The sequence below is a fragment of the Ptychodera flava genome, chromosome 11 (genome assembly GCF_041260155.1).
Source record: "Ptychodera flava strain L36383 chromosome 11, AS_Pfla_20210202, whole genome shotgun sequence".
In the NCBI taxonomy this organism is placed as follows: Eukaryota; Metazoa; Hemichordata; class Enteropneusta; family Ptychoderidae; genus Ptychodera; species Ptychodera flava.
In genome coordinates, this window is record NC_091938.1 from 26,641,116 (window position 1) to 26,661,745 (window position 20,630).

Consider the following 20,630-nt stretch of genomic DNA (forward strand, 5'->3'; position numbering starts at 1 on the left):
TTCGACATTGTTTTGTGAAAGGCGATCGGGTAAGTGGACACATCACTATGTACGGACCTGTGTTATTGGAACTTATCGCTGATGTTTGTCAGTTAGGAGTTTTAACGGCGCAGTATTAAATAAGATAGGCTAAGTCAAAATTCAAAATTCTAGTGAGGGACGTGCGTATAACATCGTTAAAACAGCATCAACGAGAAGCAACGTCGAGGTGCTGGTTGTGCTTACGGAAACACAAAATAGGACAAACTGCCCACACATCATCCTCTCATTTCATTTATTTTTTTGGTAAAAACAATAGAAATAAACTTCATCACCAGTGTTTTTATTGCATTCATTATATGTTTCTTAATTTCCGCCTATCTTCAAGTCACAGTTTAATTTGTATCAGTAAACATCACGTGGGTCATGTGACCGGTTATTCGCATCGATGAACGCGCCGTCGCCACAGCGACGTGCGTGGGAGAGAGCGGGCGACTCATTCAGTCTGGCACAGACGATGTCTTCATAGCAAGATGGCTGAGTACAGGCACTCACGGAACCGCTACATCCTACTATTGACGTGGCTTTTATCTGCTTCGTATTTGTCTCAAGTTCACGGTACAGCCGGTAAGTACAAACCCGTCAAACCGATACAAAGCTACACAAATTTCACCGATCTAATCCCTTCGATTGGAATTGTAAGGGTTGTGACGTACATTCCCTATTGTTGCTGTTTAAGTTTTGTATCATTAATTGTAAGACCTGAAAATATGCATGAAAGGAAATGGCACGTATACCGCCGGGACTCTCGTAATACAATGCAACTTCGGTTTAAACAAAGCACCAGGTAAATTAGCCTACATATTAAATTGTATGCTAGCGATTCAAACGCCTTGGACCTGTTCTTGAACATATCAATTTCGTAAGTATACATATGGATCAAATTATAACGATGTTGAATATAACCTGATGATAGCGGCGTCCTTTCTTAAGCTCACATCCGAATATTAATCCTCCTATGGTGCTACACTTAAACACAAAAAAAGCTCAAAAAATTTTCTATGAACGATGAAAACGATACCCCGAAATTAAACGCTTCATTAATAAACGCCTAATTAATAATTGATTGGTATGACGCGATGAAGACTGTCTTCTGCTTTTTTACGAGGTTGAGTTTATATTGTCGAGGATTTGGTTTCAATTCAAACCACTTCGACCATGTCAACAACTTTTTATTGCAGTGACTGTACTTTCATCACTTTAGAGACTGGGGATAAGTAGGACGAGAAAATAGTTTTCTTTGTTTGCTGTGGATGAAACAGTCTAATATCTATCAATATTTTACACGATTTTCATGACCATCACATGTTATGAATATCTTATCAAAATTTCCCCCGCCACCTCTCAAGTTTCTGTCGCCTGTCTGTTTGTCATATTTCTCTGTCCCCCGACCTGCCTCTGCCTCTATCTCTACTTAAGTTTGTTTGTTTGTCTGTCTGTCTTCTGTCTGTCTGTCTGTCTGTCTGTCTGCTTGTCGTCTGCTGTCTGTTCTTCCGTCCGTCTGTCCGTTCAGCCTTGCGTCCATATGTCTGTCTTTCTGTATGTCTGTCTGTCCATCCGTCCTTCTGTCTGTCCATCCATCCGTCCATTTGTCTGCTACTTCCTCGTCCCCTTGTCTCTGCTCTCATCTCATTGTCTTTCAGATGTGTTTCTATACACCTTTCAATAAAAGTTGAGAGAATTTCAACTTAAGTAGTTAGTCTGTTCATCGAAACACTAAACCCATTATTCAGATAAGCTGGCGATGAACGATCATATCGTTTTTTGACAATATTTATCTTTTTGAGAGTCATGCGCCACATGGTACAGTTACAAGTAAGCCATACTCGTGCTTAATCAGCGAAAAGCGTTTCGCAAACGTACGTTTCATATTGACCTAGCTGCAATAATTGTAGCCTTGGTTGGCCGTGGGGCTTGGGTTTCTGTCGTTTGGGGCAAGGCGCGAGCTGCACTACAGAAGCCCAAGCCCCACGACCAACCAAGGCTACAATTATTGCAGCTAATATTGACCGCGCAGAGAATATCTAAATGACTTCAAATCGTGACCCTTTTCTTCTCCGTTTCATCTTTTTTCATTTGTATCACTTTGCATAGGAAATACAATTTTGTCATCTCAGATAAATATTTTATTCGTCTTGATACTTAGCTTTTATATTGGAATGTCATTAGTGAAACGATAAATGCAATGTACTTGACCCACAAATGAAAATTACTATTTTGTCATTATACTAAATGCATGCAATTAAGTGTAATTTTTTCGCTGACCAGGGATAAAAGTCATGACCAAAGCTACAGCCAACTCTTACGGGGTTATTTATACTTCGTCGCTACTTATCATTAGTCTTTAACCCTGTCACCAAAATGGCGTGGTCCAAATCCATTGATATGAATGGTGTCTGTGGACCTTTTCACTTAAAATAGGGGTGAACAGGTAAAACTTTAATCCAGAGTAATGGTTTCTGTCGGATACTGTGACAGGTTTATTAACACATATCGATGAGTAGATTGGGTTTAGTAAAAGACCAGTAACTCTTATTTTCGATGATTTTTCATTATTTTTTTATGTTACTGTCAACCATAGCATCTTGTTTTACTCCCCCACGCGAGTCGAAACACCAACTAATTATCTTGCAAACATAGCGTCTATATATGTAAAATGCAGTGGTGTTGTTACATTTGAAATCTAGGCCAGACCAGGATTCACTCGTCAACAATAACAATGCAGTCTACACACATACAAGCTGAGTTGACAAGCTGAATCCTGTGTATCTCAATGTGCTTTGGGGAATAGGCGAAGGAACTGAAGTTGATATTGATAAACAAAAACTCTTGAAAAATTCATCAAAAGTTTGAGTTCCGGGCCCTTTAAAATGCACACATCGCGTCCAGAGCGGTTAATTAACCTTGCTGCATTGAAGCTACACATTGATAATTTACAGATTTTAGAACTAGAATTGCACAAAGATTTTGGCCACAAACGAAGTTTGATCGATTCCGAACATTCAATCATTAATGTTTTTTGCATTTTAGATTATATAGCCCCCACATCTAAGTAGAGACACGCTCTAACTAAATAGGAAAACCCCTTCGACTTGATTAAGATGTAAACTTAATATTTGTTGTGAACCGTAGGAACGTTTTGAAGAGTCATTTTTTGCAATCTCAAATAACCTAACAAACTGAATGAAATGCAAAGATAAATACCTCGCTATACCATACATAAGAATTGTGATAAGCCCCCCCCCCCCTTAAAAGAAAAGTGATGCGGCGACTCGTTTTTTTCTTATTTCCTACCCTTTTAAAATTCCTAACAATGCTGGTTTGACACTGTTGATGCAACAGTCTTTTATCACTGGCTGCATAATACTTCTGTTATCTTTTTATAATTTTTGGACAGGCAAACAGGGATATCAAGGATAGCTATACTGATGAGTATGTAACCCCTTAAAAAAAAAAAAAAAAAAAAAAAAAAAAAAAAAAAAACCATGACGCGCAGGTTCTGAAATGACGCGCGCGTTGACCAGAAACGATCTATCTTTTTGGTCTAGGGTAGTACGCATTTCGAAAGTGAAAGACTTGAAATTTTACCCAAACTTTCGTAAATGAAACTTTCAATCATATACTCTTACCAAATCAAGAATAAAATCAGACCTTACCATGTAATGTTTGGTACTAGAGAAACAAATAACCTAACATTTACCCATATTTGAAATTCAAAGTGGCCGCCATCCCTTTGTTAACTCTATGAAGATAAATAAAATTTTCGATTTCGAAAAACTGAGAAGGTCAACGTTTTTCTTACTCCAAGAGCTTTGAAATGAGCCCCCAAAAGTGGTAGATCTGTAAAGAATTGTGAAAATGCGAGTCTGAATATCTGTCCCCGATGAGCATTCTACCTTTAACAGAAATACGAAAATGGACAACATTCACACTGGTTGACCCCTTCAAATAAATTATCAGGTGGTCGCACTGCTTCAAAAAAACATGATTAATCGTATTTCAGAACGGAATGATAAATTGACTCGTAATCCATATAATTAAGGGAAGGCCCGCCAATGATGACGGTGCAATCATGATGAGAACAATAAACTCCTATTTAGTCAAAATAAATTTCAAACGAGAGAATATAACCCACAATACTACGGATCATTATAATAATAAGAATACTGCATATAATATAATAAAAACAGCGGGTCAAGTAGGTGACGAACGGTATGCTTAGCTGAATGACACATTCTATATTGGTACAATTTTGCAGCCGGGTATGTAACTTAAGGGGAGATTTCCATTAAACAACTCTATATTGTTCACTTTTACATGTATTCGCGCGATAGTAGTAAGATTACCTACAGTATTTTCTGAGGTGTGCGGAAATGCTACACAAGTGTCATTGCGTCTCCTACTTTACGGCGTTAAGATATATTCCGTTCTACTAAGGTATATTAGGGACACAACACCTGCGTTAAATACCAGTAGCGATTAACATTTTGCATGTGAGAGGACACATTGAAACTTCCAACTTCAGTGTCCGATGAATTTAGACAGGATTTTACTCAGTTAAATACATGACGGAACTAAATATTCTTACGGGAGTAATTTGATATCCTGACGAGAGTAGCAATTTTCAGGAATCTCTGCAATATGTTACATATCATGTTCATACATGGTGCATATCTCCAAGCTTCCAATCCGAGGGACACTGACAAAATAAAATATTTGACTGTTAATTTGACGATCATTACCACCAAAAGTTGGGTACCCTCAAAAAGGGCTTATATATATATATATATATATATATATATATATATATATATATATATATATATATATATATATATATATATATATATATATATATATATATATATATATATATATATATATATATATATATATATATATATATACAAAATGTATACAATGTGCCCTCCCGGTTATCACCATAATGGCTTTATGGCAACCTCTGAACTTGAGCACAGAGAGTACGGTTCACATTGTTGAGGATTGAAATATGGACTCACCAGATATATATATAATATATATATATATATATATATATATATATATATATATATATATATATATATATATATATATATATATGACTGAGAAGTCTTAGTTTTTTTGACAACACATCACATAACGCTTAATTTTGAAATATGACCAGTACATATTTCAAAAGTTTTTTCTTCTGACATAAAACAGCAATAAATGCGCATGCGTCAGTAAACCGTTCATGAGCAATTGACAGGGTTGGAACTAGGTACCCCGTATGTCAAGATAGCTGATGCTGCTTCTCTCGAAAGAAGTTCAGAGGAACGTCGACATATTATATGAAGTAAAGACCAACAAAATTGGTTTGCATGCGTCGAATCTATTTTGAAGATTGAAATAATCTTCATAATGCTGTTTAAATAAAAAAAAAACAATGATGTTATGACAATCGTACCGATGCAATATTCATAATTAAGCTTAGTGTTCCGCATCATTTATCAAAGTAATAAATAAATTTTATATAGAGTTCGTGACATTTAAAGACTTTGGAAATATAGTCACGAATATGGAAACGCAAATATATGCAATTAGTGTAATTAGACTTTTTGAAGAGAAATTTAAATTAGACTTAAAGCCCATACGACCAGTGTAAACACTGTATCCAAGGTACGATGGTGATTGATGAAAGTTAAAACATGTCTGTCATAATCTACATAGTATAATTTAAATGTTGCAGCTATGATGATGAGGTGCATCTAGATATCGTGCACGAAATACATTGTTTGTAAACGAGAAACTCACACGGGCGCAGTTCCGTAAAGTTGGACATGTACAGATAACAATAATGGGAAAAGGTTGAGCATTTGGAAAAGACCGTTATTCAGTTGTTTACACATCCTGAACATACAGTTAAATTTCTATTATTCACTGGAATTCAATTGTCAACCGCAGGAATGCACATTACGGCTGTGTTAAGGCAGTACGCGCCTCGAAAGTGAAAGACTTAAACTTTTACTCAAAATTTCCCCAGGAGTATTTCAGCCATTATCTTTCAAAGTCAAGAATAAAAATTCGGGGTCACCGGGCAAATTTTGGTACAGAGATACAAATTATCCAAGATTTACCGACATTTGAAAATCAAAATGGCCGCCACCCCTGTGTTAACTCAATCCGGAGAAAAATAAAATTTTCGATTTTCGAAAAACTGAGACGGTCACAAGTTTTCTTACACCAAGAGCTTTAAAATGAACCACCACAAGTGGTATATCAGAAAAGAATTGTAAACGTTTGAGAGTGCGAATATCTAGGCGCGTTATACCATAAGAAAGTGAAATCTTGGCATTATAATATGCTTTCGGAGAAGCGGGAAAAGATCATAAAACTAGAGAAAAAGGGAAGAGAACAGAATTACTAATAATGTATAAGTATACGGCTGCTGTGGCTTGAACTTCCTGGGGCCTAATATTTGTTTCTTTCATTATAAACACGATTGGAACAAATTTTGGATATTTGGATGGTGAAGTAATGTCGATTTAATCTGTAAATGTAAGCTCATCTGCTTTTCTTTTTTAAGTCACACACTTGTTTGTTTTTTATGAGTAATTTGTAATATTGCAACATTCAGCTATAGGACACCTAACACTTTTGAGAAATTTGAAAAATATAAAAATCCAATTATCCCAAATTAGTTCCAATCGTGTTGATACGTTGTCTCCCTGTTTTGACTTTTTCACCAATCAATGTCTCGATACATTTCACACAATGGTTTGACAACACTATACTGCGACCTGATTGGGAGACTGCTTTTGACTTTATTTAATTAATTTAACACAATGCTATGTTTTCAGATATACATGTAAATACCACAAGTTGTTTGATTCCATAGACTGTCATGCATTATGGAACATCTAAAGATTCTTTGCCAGGGAATATAACGAAAGTTTGTCATTTTGCCCGGGATAGAGCTGGAAAAAATCATTTGGCTTTCATTTTCACCAAGCCCACTTTTGGCTTTCTTCGGTTGCCTCTTGTAGCCATTTCCTCCACTGTGTGTTCGCCTTCGTCTCTCTCTCTATAAGTGGATAGACTCTCTTTGTTGCTAGATTCCCCTCTCTCTCAGAGGGGGAGCAGAAAATGCGAGTTTGGACATTATAATAATTCAATCTATTTTCCAACCACTGTCAATTACCCTAAGAATATTGCTCTTTTGTCTTGAAATAAACAAATGCAAGATATGGAGCTTTTTAATGACTATGGACTTGCGAATCATCATCACAAAATATTTTCGGACTTTTCCCAGCTATTATTCTTCGACTTATGCCGGGTATTCCTGAAACCCATGTAGCGAGCTTCCTTCTCAATAGCAAGCACTCAGTGCAAATACCGAGTTAACAGATGTAATCATGAGGGTTGAAGTTTGTTTGAATCAACTTCCTCCGATTCCCATTCATAAACTTCACCTGACTTCTATGCGCCAGTCTTTGCATCTTACCAACGCAAGTGGATCACGTCTTACATTTATTTCGTGAGATGTTTTCAGTGAATATACGTCTGTTTTCTCTTCCAACCATCTTGTGAATGATTTTGTTGACATATACGCCCTGTTGTGTCTTGAAAACATCCTTTCGTACGGTTGTATTGAGAATATTACTTGACACCGAGTCATTAAGTATATTACAACGAGCATATTGTCGCAAGTTGGCCTTAGGCTGGCTTTGCCGAAACATCGACATTTTAGGAAATAAAGCTGGACCATTCATTGGTTAAGTATATTTAATCTGGTACGCGACCTATATTGAAAAGCACAGAAATGAAGTAATGTAATACAAGCAAATATTAATTAAACACCTGATACAAATTTTTGCAATTTCACAGTCATATACTCAGACTGGTGATATTGGGTTACTCATAACATTAACAACTTGCATCATATAGTTTGTTCACCCGATCTGCTGTCTCCCGCCCTATAGTTATACGGAGCGCGCACTCTTAGTTGAAATTGAATCGGACTGTATACTGAAGGCTGAAGCGCTAACCGACGAATGTCGACTGTTTGCCCGGGAAAAGCACTCTCTAGAACCGAGTAGTAAACTGCTGCTTAACCTTAACCGCAAACTTGGGAACTCTGGCTGGCAAACACAGAGCATCCTTTTACGATGGGTTGGATGAAAATTTTTGAGCCGAACTATATGAAGTCCTACTGGAATGAGTTTCTATGCCATTTATTTTTCAACACAGTCCCCCTTGCGGTCCACACACTTCAGCCAGCCGTGCTGCAGGGCTTGAATCCCTGCTTTGTGGAAGATTTCATCTTAGTCGTCTAAAATGTCCTGAAAGGCGGATATGACGTCATCATCACCGTCAAAATGCTTTCCTCCTAACTATTTCTTCATGTTTGGGAAGAGATGAAAGTCTGAAGATGCTAGGTCAGGAGAGTATGGTGGATGTGGAACGAGTTTGAAGCCGCAGTCACACACTGTTGCCACGGCAATGACTGACTTGTTGGGTGGAACATTGTCCTGATGGAGCAAAACATTTTTTCTCAACTTTCCTCGTCGTTTTTTGATAGCTTCCCGTAAGTCTTGTACATGTATCAGCAGTCAACAAATACACAGCGAAATGAAAATAAACCAGACATCTGAAGAGTTGAAATAAATGCAAACCAAGCTTCATTGATCTGGCATCGCTTTATCACAGTTAGGCTCAAAGTTTCTTCTAACCCTCGTAGATGAAATAGTTCCGACCAAACAATTCGGCAAAAGGTCCATCTATGCAAATTACGTGGTACAAAGTTCTATGCAAATGAGAACAAGTGTTGCGAAGTGTAGCGAAGCTAAATAAACACTACAATTGCAAGTTTAATGCGTCAGAAGTATTCGTTTATATTGTATAAAACATTCTGTAAAATTTGTATATTCATTATATTTGATGTATTGTCAAAATGAAGCCAAGAATGGCGTACTTGATTGCTTGTCATGGAAGGATATGCCTGTGTAAAGCGGACCTGTTTGTAGCAAATGTTTCGCTATCACAGTTGATGAAAATATAATGCATTAGGAACGTCGACTTTACAATGTACTGGTACAATGGGGGACTTTTCTACCATACTCGTGTTGGGGTTACATGGGAATTTAGCGAGATAATGGTACTTTTTTATTTAGTTGGGAAGAACACAGCAGAGTAAACGCACGGTCAGTGTCTATAGAAAGTTTGCACCTCGGGTCTTGCAGTGTATACGATGGTCATGATAGCAGAACACTGGCAGCGATTAAAGATGCTGATATTGAGAGTGCGCAGTAACAGCACAGACGAGAGAGAGAGAGAGAGAGAGAGAGAGAGAGAGAGAGAGAGAGAGAGAGAGAGAGAGAGAGAGAGAGAGAGAGATTTTTAAGTACATACCCGTGGTAGCATTTTATTACCGTCTCACAGTGAAAAATCCCATACTTGTTCAACAATACGAAGTCATTTCAAACCCAACGCTGGTTGGTGCAACGCTGACATCCAACAGGTGATGTTCTTTAATTTATGTGCATTAGAGTTCATTCACCCGACAATAACGCTTAAAAACACTTTCACATCACCCTTCAAAGTCATTCCAACTCGACAAAGAAAAGAAATTCACCAACTAAACCAAACCCAACACTGGTGTACATCATCAATGAAGGAAAAAACGAGTAAGCGGAACAATCGCAACTTGAAAGGTCAGATCACTCTGCCGATGAAATGCATTGAAATAACAAGCGGAAACTCAAGATACGAAATTTTGTCGAACGTTAAAATATCTTCGCAAAATGGCGTGTAAAATTCAGGTATAAATATAAAATTCTCTCTTTTTACACAAATGGATTTCAATGCTCATAAAGGACTATGTTCAACTCGCTCCTCGGTAGCTTAAATCTTAAGTGTTCAGTATACGAATACTAAGTTCAGGTCATGTTGAAAACGACGCTGCAAAAAAAGTCAAGTGCGAATTGCACTAAATATTTGTTTGCGCATTGTGGTACAAATGTGTTTTCATGGTCCATGTTATTAGCAACTTGATTGGTCACATAATGTGGTCTATTTGAGGTAGTATGCGCTTTGAAAATGTGAAAAACCAGTACCTTTCCCCAAAACTTTCAAAACTGAAACTTTTAACAATTCTCTCGCCATATCAAGAATAAAAATCAACGGAAAACCGTGCAAAGTTTGGTAATAGAGAAACTAAGTACCTACCATTTTGCGATATTTGAAATTCAATATGGCCGCCATCTTTGTGTTACATTGTAACTCCGTGAGAAAAGAGCAAAGAGAGAAGAGATGAAAAATTACTCCAAGACCTTTAAAATGAGTCTCTGTGAGTGGTAGATTAGAAAAGAATTGAAAAAAATTAGATTCCGAATATCTGTCGCCAAGGTGCATTCTACCTGACGTGGTCTATATACGAATATTAAGATGTAGTAATTTTGAAAACGAGGTTGGCAAGCTATATAGTCAACAGCAAAGTGCACAGTATGTTTGTGCGTGGTACCAATGTGCTTTCAAATTAAACTACATGTCATCAGCGACTGAGGTGTCACAAAATGTAGTCTGTTTAAGGTAGTAGGCGTTTCGAAAGAGACAGATTTCAACCTTTCCTCAAACTTTTCTAAATGAAAATTTTAACATTTCTCTCACCAATCAAAGAATAAAAACCAGGGGTCACCGTACAAAATTTGACCCCAGAGCAACAAATTACCTATCAATGTGGTATTTTAAATTCAAAATGGTCTCCATTTGTGTTATCTCTATGGAGAAAAATAAAATTGTCAATTTCTGAAAAACTAAGACCATGAAAATTTTTCTTTCTCCAAAAGCTTTAATTTGAGCCCCTACAAGTGGTAATGTCAGATCCATTTAAAACAATATCCCGCGTTATATCTCGTAAACCTGTGAAAAAATTACCATTACTAAAATACTTATTTCCCTTAAAAGACAACGCTCACGATGCATGCAGATGTGATATCCAAGACTTGTTTCTTTTGAAAAAAAAGGACACTCGATACCCGCGCTGTCTTCACGTTTGAAAACCATTTATTGAAAGTGTTAATAGGCTTTTTTCCACTCCCGTACTTTGGACGAAAATGAGACTTCCATGGGTCAATGGCCGTTTCCTTGGTGAAGAGATTAATTATTCTATGCAGGCAAACATATTTCTATTTCAACAACCTCGCACCTGTACCTATTAAAACTTGTATGATCTGCTCATTTAAAAGAAACGATAATAAAATATTTTATGGTCTGCTCGTTAAAATGTAACAGCAATATGTGATTATTCCATCATGTAATAAACCATGAGTATTGTTTCAGAATGTCAAAATTTGTGTAAAGTTAATTATATTAATTTTGTGGCATGGTTATTTCCAACTTTTGGTTATTTCCAACTACAGTACATTGGCGTTATAAAATATATGTAACTAATTTCGTCAACCATATTTTTTGTTCTTGTCGCTAAATACTTTGTACTGCACGGGAGAATTATTTCTCTATCCAGAGCTTTCGACAACTATCCAGCCGTCTTTATCAATGGTGTTGATTAGCACCACTGCGCATGCGTGATCTTAAAATATTATCCCAGATTCGGGGAAGTTGATACCGTCCGCCATCCCGATTCAGCGTTGGTTTATGTGTTCTTATGTATATCGCTTCCTTAATACCTCTCTTGAACCAATCTGGCTCCCGATCCAAGATTTTCACATTTTCTACCATGAAATTATGACCCGGGGAATCATTGTGAATATGTTTAGAAACCTCTGAAGTGACGCAGCTTGGACGCCGATGTTCTTTCACTCGGGCTTGCAAGGATCGTTCTGTTTCTCCGATATAGTCCATTTTGCATTTATTATCTCCACAACCCTCACATCGGATGTGATAAATAGGACCACATACGTCTTTCGATGGTGGTGGGATCCTTCGGGCATACCAGTAGTTGTCTGATGGTGTTAAAGGGCCTAGCGTGTAACTGCACACCATATGTTCTGAAAGTGTGCTGCAATATTTCTGTTAGGTTTTTGATGTATGGAGCAGTTACGTGCACCTTCTTTTGATTTCCATTCCTCTGTACTGAGTTAGTGTGGGCCTTCTTTCTGGTACGGGTTGCCTGCTTAATTGCCCAGGATGGATAACCACAGTGATGAAGGGCATTGTTGATGTGGGTTTTCTCCTCCAGCCTATCATTGGGATCGCTACAGATGAGATCTGCTCGGTGATGGAGGGTTCTGACTACCCCCATTTTATGAACCAGGGGGTGATTTGAGGTGAAATGTAAATATTGGTCAGTGTGTGTTGATTTCCTAAATACCTTGGTTTTTATCTGGCCATCTGGGCGCCTGATTGTCTCAACATCCAAGAACGCCAATGCGTTATCGTGCTCCTCCTCCGTTGTGAACTTTATGTGTTGGTCCAAGTTGTTGATATGATGCGTAAATTCATCAGCAAATTTCCGCTCTAACTTTGTGTGAGTGTCATCAACATATCGGTACCACCATGACGGTGGATTGGGCGCTGTTGTCAGAGCTATAGATTCAGAACGATCCTTGCAAGCCCGAGTGAAAGAACATCGGCGTCCAAGCTGCGTCACTTCAGAGGTTTCTAAACATATTCACAATGATTCCCCGGGTCATAATTTCATGGTATAGAAAATGTGAAAATCTTGGATCGGGAGCCAGATTGGTTCAAGAGAGGTATTAAGGAAGCGATATACATAAGAACACATAAACCAACGCTGAATCGGGATGGCGGACGGTATTAACTTCCCCGAATCTGGGATAATATTTTAAGATCACGCATGCGCAGTGGTGCTAATCAACACCATTGATAAAGACGGCTGGATAGTTGTCGAAAGCTCTGGATAGAGAAATAATTCTCCCGTGCAGTACAAAGTATTTAGCGACAAGAATATAGTATGTCTGCACAGATGAGTCTGCATCATCATATTTTTTGTATTATTTTTATTTTCCGTCTAATTGAGTGTAACAATTTTATCTTGTCGTCTTAACCGTCGGCAGCATGCAAGCCTCTGTTGATGACCCGCATAGTGTAATTGTACCTGGTATAACGACGGTTGAATTTTGATGTGTTTGTTGTATACCGTCAAATAACATTGTACAAGTTTTAGTTTTTACAGCCATTCCCTCAGGCATGGGAAGTAGACCACAAAACTTTGAGAAAACGAAATAACAAACACAGAAACAAACAAAAAAATAAGTATATTATAAATAAATAAAAACAACAAATGTCAATAGAAAAACAGAAAAATATTAGATAGATAAAGAATAAATAAATAAATAAATAAATAAATAAATAAATAAATAAATAAATAAATAAATAAATAAATGGTGTCTCTAACGAATCCTTTTTTGTTTTTGTTTTATTTCAGATTCTGAAAGTTGTGAAAATGAAGGATGTGATCCTATAAGTCAATATCCATGTTGTTCTGATAATGACACCTGTGTATCACACGAAGAATGTCACAGCAATTGTGTAGATTATCGTGGTCAGTAGAATTTATCAACAATTTTTTTTATGAAGAGTACAGTTGAAAGATAACAATTCCAACAAATAGGCTATGTGATGTCCGCTTGTGCGAAAATTAGGAAGTTTTTTTTTGCAATTTTTATTAATATTTATTATTTTCATTAAATTACTGAGTGTATACCTGACCAAACTGAAAATAGGACTAAAATGGAGGGCGATGCGAGTGCATCTTTTGCATTTTTTCGTCATAAACTCTTTATCAAACATCTTACATTCGTCATGGAGGTGAAAAAGGGCCAAGTATATTACACTAGTATAAGATATTGCGAGAAAATAGCGAAAAATGACATTTCCTCGCTTTTTTGCGAGAATGCAGTAAGATTTTATTTTTTCTAGCCCTAAATTGGCGATAATTTATTTTCTCGTCTTGAATCTGCGAGAAACAAAATTCTTGCAAAATTATTGCAATCAAAAACCGAGAGTTTGTTTCTCTCGCTGTGCATCTGCAAGAAAAAATCCAGCAAAAACAAATTCTTGCTGCTTGATTGCGAGAATTTTGTTTCTCGCATATTCACAGCGAGAAAATAATTCTCGCCCATTTAGGCCGAGAAAAAATGAATCTCGCAAAAGCGAGAAAGTGTCAATTTCTCGATATTTTCTCGCAATAATTATTTTCTACTAGTGCTGGTAGTGTCCGCTTCATGTTGTGCAAGGTCAAAAAGTTTTATTTTCATTTATAGCGCAAGTATGGAACGCTATCTTTAACTCGCTTCCAGAAAGCATCTGAACTTCTTTTTACACGGCATGCACCAGACACATTCTCACTGGCAATCATCCAATTAAATGGATCATCCAATGAAATGGATCCCTTGAAACCGTTCAACATTGAACGCGCAAAGGCAGCCTCAGAATGCACTGCACGTGGCGACGGGGGAAATTTGGAATCTATAAATGTAAGGGAATTGGTGTTCCCTATTAACTCACGCAAAATATGTTGTTCTCGATGGTAAATGTACACTAAAGTATATTTATATTTTCCTAATAATACAGTGTCATCGATGGTAAAGGTATAATATTGAAACATTAGTCCGAGTGTAGTTATATATACTTATCAATTTTAACATGATGAATAATGTCTACAATTTTGCAGATTTCCCTCACATCGTATTATTGAGGGAATATTTTCTGTATCAGACATTTTACCGGACTGCATGTTTAATTAATCTGAAAGTGACCCTATGCAGGGCTCGAAATTAGCGGTAGTCCCGCGTCCAAAGACTACCAACTTTTCCCTAGGGCTACCAAAATCCAAGAAATGGTAGACCACATGGACTACCAAATCCCGCGACAGGAAATTCAGTCAGAACTAGAGCTTGGCATGGGATGTCTGTCACTTTGGGACGAGCTGAATGCAGTCAAACCTAGATAGCTAGCTGGACACAGAAAGGCCAGACTATGACTTTGTTGTGCAAATTGCAAAGTCGACAGTGGAATTTTGCTACAAAGTTTCGATTTCTAAACTGATGTACTTAGTTGACAGGCACAGGAAATGATGGCCAATTAAAATGCATTTTCACTACATTTAGATCATAATGTATCAATCACAGTTACACGGAACTTATTGTCTCCTCCCCTGCACAGAAAGCCCATGCTCTATTTTAGCCCTTCTGTGCTACAGTGTATGTCTCACCTGCTGAGAGAAGTCGTTGTCATGGCGACTGTCAAAATTTGCATACAACTCTTAGTATGAAACGGGTTGTCAATAGGTCACCAAACTTTTGAATGTCACTGCTGTCCAATTCATTCCGTATTACTGGTTTCCTTTGGGTATTAAAAGTGTGCAAGTATTTGCATCAAATTGATAGAAAATTCACATTGGCAGAATCTTGAAAAATAGGTCTTTTCTTGCCTGGTTAAGGGAAAAATATCCCTAAACTACAAAATGCATGGGTTACCAGTCACTGGGCTATTAACTTCAGAAAATGATAGCCCAAGTGGACTACCAGGGTAAAAAGTTAATGTCGAGCCCTGTTATGGCTGTTCCCGCATACTGACGCTTTGGATTTAAAAAGCAGTCAGTCGAGCGTTTGGTGGCAATCAATCATTACTAATTATCAAATTGAGAAATCGTTTTTAAAATAAATTAATATGAGAAATAGTGTAAAAAATGCAGCCTTTCAAGTGTCGTGTCATCGTGAAAGCCCACGGAGGGTACCATTGTTTTGGGGGGTGGCTGAGGGGTGTGAAGGGTTGCAAAAATGTTGTTGATGGAATGCTATGTTTGAGCATGGAGGTAGACGGTTGGAGGGAGGGAAAAGTTGGGGGGGGGGATAATTTTCAAGAAAAGTCCACGTTGCGAATGAAGAGGAACTCTCGATGACTGTTTCAGAAGCCGACAAACGAAATCGGCAGGGTGGATAGCGAGAACATATAATCCGGACAATGACGCCACTTGATCAGTACGGATCGGTCGCAAATTTCCTAGTCATTTGTAGACGTTAGAACTTTCTAATCTTCATTCACATGACGTATACGTGCTCTGTCTTGATCAGTATCTCAAAGGTGTTTGCACTACTTCAAACCACGGAACGTTTGGCCGTCTTCTAAATGAACAGTCATAATCAACTGATTCCGTTTCGAAGTGGCTTTTTATCAGCAACCTCAATCCAACGCAGGCAAGTGTGTCCTGATGACAGCCCTCACAACCCCGGCCACTCATTATGGGACAGTCCATGCGGCGGCGTTGTCTTCTCATTTGCATTACACTTCACAAGGCCTAGAAAACAATCAATTAAGCCTCCGACAGTTTCGAATTCGGGTTTTGAATGGCAGTTTGAGAACAGTTCCAGTCGTGTGTTCATAACTTAATTTTCACACCCTGGTCAGCGAGTACGGAAGCTTCCCTTTGAGCAAATTGTCCAAATGATGGCAATACTTAAAGAAGAGTAGCCAAAGTTGAATTCTGCCATATTGTCAGACTACTCTACTTTCTGTGACGCAAAATAATATCGGCGTATTATTGAGCTGAGTATTAGTTCAGAACATGAAAAAGGGGATAATATTTAAGTTTAAAATTCCACGAAATAATTCCGTTCATGTGTTGTACGTTATATTGCAAACTTATCACGTGATGTTTGAAAGTATCATGCAATGGTTTGTCTGATGACGGCTATCAGGCTCGAAACAATACCGCAACACTTTTGTAGAAATACATTCTGAGATATCCCCTCCATTGTGTACAAACTACAGCTAGCCCCAATTCACTTCCGTACTTATCGAACATCAGATGAACAGGTCGACATCGGTAAAGGGCTGATTCTGAGAACACGGACTACTCGGAGAAAATAGAATCGTATTTTCGCGACAAAATATCACAAATGTCCTCATATCGTAGAAGTTGGCTCCGCACACTTTTTAATGGAATGGGAACGTCCCTTGAATGCGTTTGGAAATTGCTAAAATCATGAAAAAACGGAAGCCAATGTCGAGGGAGCTTTGACAAAGGATAGTGAACGGATATGTATAAAGACCAATCCATCAAACCACATCGGCTGGGATTGGCGATAATTACACATCCACGATAAATGCACATCTTTCAATTGTCACGCTAATTTATTAGAAACACATCACCCATAGATAAGACCGCCTTTCATAATATAACGCGATTGTAACTAATTTTCGATCGTTGAATAGGATATTGTAGCAATGTTGGTTGAATCGGCAGATTTTTCCCTTTATTTTCAATTTACTTGTTTTCATGGGTAATTTGTGATTTTGCAAATTTCAACCATAGGGCACCTAACATTTTTTGGTAAATTTGAACGATTAAAAGATCCGATTCTCCAAAATTATTTGCAATCGTGTTATATGTAAACTGTGAAGATCTTGTTAAAGTGAAAAGGATGAATCTCTCATTGATTTCAGAACCCATTGGAATCATACCAGGCACTTTGAATGTCACCAATCCTCCACGCTACTCCATTAATACGATATCAGCGACAACCTTGTCCATCTCCGTAGAGTTAAAGAACACCAAAGCGGTTTGGGACGTGAAAAAGCGTACCAATGTAAGCCTGTATCTTGCTGACTTCAGTGATACGTGCCCAGTCACAAGGTCTGATCTATATCTTTGTACACCAGATCCAGAAGATTCGTCTGAAGGCATCTCTCCAATTACACTTAAATGCGACGATGTAATTGCAGACGAGTTGAACTGTGAATATTACCGAAAGATTTGTGTTAAAGTTCACCCCGGCTTTGACGTTGACTGCATTGATCTGAATGGCAGATTAGATTGTCCGTCTCGTAAGTTTACACACAATAAAACATTTCTGAAAGTGTTCAAGTGTTATAGCAGTAGAATATGATCTCTGCATCGAATCTCTTCGTAATGATAGCGGATACCGAAACGAAAAAAAAAACCCAAAAAACAAAACAAAACTAACAAAACCAAAACAAAACTGCGACAATAAAGAAAGCAAAACATTAACCAGAGACGTATGGTTTACTTTTAAAATCATACAGTGTCTATACAAACAAACTCTTTCTTCCGCTTTCATATTTTTTACTACGAATGGCATTCAGTAAATGAACAAATGGATTTTGCTCGATCAAAAAAAATTTACCTTTTGGCTATGTGAGTTCCTATATACGTTTAATGTTAGACCAACATGCATTCTGTTACAATAAATGTATCGCTGACTGCCAACTTGTCTCTCATCTTTTCAGTTCCTTGTTTGCTCTCCGATCTGGATGACTATGAAAGCGCCAAAGTTCCACAAAACAGTAAATGGAATATCACCTGCGACGATGGTTGGGAGGCTCCGGACGGTGGTCCGCTGGTGGTCGAATGCGAAAACGGAACATTCGTTGGGAACAGCACTTGTGTAGGCAAGTCTAAATTGATTTTTTTGCTTGAGAGGGCGTAAGTCGGCAGTTTAGAATGGCCCAAATATGAGTCTCATGCAGATATTTGCATACTGCAACATTTCATTGTATAAAATTCTAAAACATAGAATACATAATTCTGTATTATACTGTTAGAATACGACAAAAATGTTCGTAAAATTAGGCTAATTACAAAACAATGAGTGTTTATTTTAACCCGACATACCGTAGAAAAACCCACCGCCCTAATTATCTTTTGCACATTTTCATATCCTTCGAGTAAATCCTTTAAATTGTAACGATTTTTGGTCTCAGCCAACGATAGAAATAAAAATAAAATATCCCTCAAACTACCTACCCATTTTACCGGAAATATTGAAGTGTGTTTGTACTTATAATTAATGATTATTTCCATCCAATCTATACCGTGAAATGACATTGTACTAGTCGCACTTTCCTTATGGTAGAACGCGCCTCAGGGATAGGTAGTCAGACTCTCAAATTTCTACAATTCTTTTCTGATATACCACTTGTGGGAGCTCATTTTAAACCTCTTGGAGAAATAAAACCTTTCACCGTCTTAGTTTTACAAAATCCAAAATTTAATTTTTCGCCCATAGAGCTAACACTGGAATGGCGGCCATTTTGAATTTCAAATATCGCAAAATGTCGGGTAATTTGTTTCGCTAGTTCCAAACTTTGCACTGTAACCCCCGATTTCTATTGTTGAGTCGGTAAGAGAATGGAAGAAAGTATCATTCAGGAAAGTTTGAGCAAAAGTTTAAGTCTTTCACTTTCGAGGCGTATACTACCTTAATAGGCGTCCATCAGGCGAGGAAAGCAGACTGATAATTCCTCAATAAAGCAAATAAACAAATGAAATATAATTATCGTGTCTTTTAAAAAACAGACAATTTCAAGGAGTAGTTTAAATGCACCAAGTTCTAACCGTTTTGTTCTCCCCCGGCACTAGCAATTCTCTCTGGGTAAATGTGTAAAATTCGTCAGTAAATAGAGTAGAGTATGCTGAAACCGATACTGACACATTTTACATCATAATGTGATGTATTCAAAACATTGAAACCAAGCAAATTATGGTCATAATAAGAAAACAATAGGAATATTATTTGTAATGATTGCTGTCTCCTCTAAGAGTGCATTTATGGTAAGTTGAACCAAATGTAAATATCTTACACTTTATCAGAACAGTTATTATTGCAGCTCGCTGTTTAAATTGTTCGAACGTTGTAGAATCTACCTGAAATTACTTAAAATTTAATTGACATTGCTGCATCTTTGCAGAGATTTGCAGCCCTATGAAAACACGGTAGTGCTTTGAAGGGACTTTTTTATCACGATTGCCAGTCTCGGAGAAGGTGTAATCACTGTTAAGGTAGTGTGTGCCTCCAAAGTGAAAGACTTCAACTTTCGCCCGAACTTTCCTCAAGGCAACTTTCAACCATTCTCGTACCCAATTAAGAATAAAAATCAGGGCTTACCGTGAAAAATTTGGTGCTCGAGACACAAATTACCTCACAATTTACCGACATTTGAAATTCAAAATGTCCACCATCCCAGTTTTAGCGCTATGACGGAAGTAAGATTTTCGACTTTCGAAAAGCTAAGATGGTGAGAATTTATTTCCCTCGATGAGTTTTAAAATAAGCCACCGCAAACGGTAGACCAAAATGTATGTGAAAATTTTGGGTCCGGATATCTGTCCAAGAGGAGTCATCTTTCAGTGATCATTTCAAGTAAAATTTTAAAGGTCTAAGCCGTCGCGACGGCGAACTGCGATAATTCCTGTAAGTGGAATAAACTGTAGTTTGACGCTTTTCTCCGTGCCACGCTTTTTCCCCTCTAGACATTAACGAATGTGAACGCAAGACTCACAGCTGTGACTTCGAGAACAAGCACGAAATTTGCATGAACGAACCAGAGGGAAACTTCACTTGTGTGTGCAGACCTGGCTACATCCGCAGTGACAACAGTATCCCGTGTAGACCTGACATAAAGGAGGAACCTGTAGACGCTAGGTGCATGATAGGTAAGGAGATAAGGAACGGTAGAATAACTGGACATACATGTATATTCTCGTCAATTGAACCTTTTTTGCATTCATCTAAATATTTTTTTCCATGGCAATGACTCTTGTGAAGCCTTAACCTTGCATATCACTGAGCACATCTTTTTAGTTAAAATCCTACATGAAAATC

The 20,630-nt window shown here is 37.7% G+C and overlaps 1 protein-coding gene across 2 annotated transcripts in view; it reads left to right on the forward strand.

The window, feature by feature from the left end:
* The first annotated feature begins 423 nt into the window (after positions 1 to 423).
* LOC139143977 (cadherin EGF LAG seven-pass G-type receptor 2-like) overlaps positions 424 to 20,630 on the forward strand; it is a 47,256-nt gene continuing 27,049 nt past the window's right edge. Inside the window, exons 1-5 of one of the 2 annotated variants that reach the window (XM_070714604.1) lie at positions 424 to 606; positions 13,430 to 13,546; positions 17,452 to 17,832; positions 18,256 to 18,417; positions 20,279 to 20,461. In XM_070714604.1, the coding sequence (XP_070570705.1) occupies positions 513 to 606; positions 13,430 to 13,546; positions 17,452 to 17,832; positions 18,256 to 18,417; positions 20,279 to 20,461 (937 nt within the window). In that variant the 5' untranslated portion in view covers positions 424 to 512. The remainder of the gene's footprint in view (positions 607 to 13,429; positions 13,547 to 17,451; positions 17,833 to 18,255; positions 18,418 to 20,278; positions 20,462 to 20,630) is intronic. The other variant, XM_070714605.1, reaches the window with a different exon arrangement.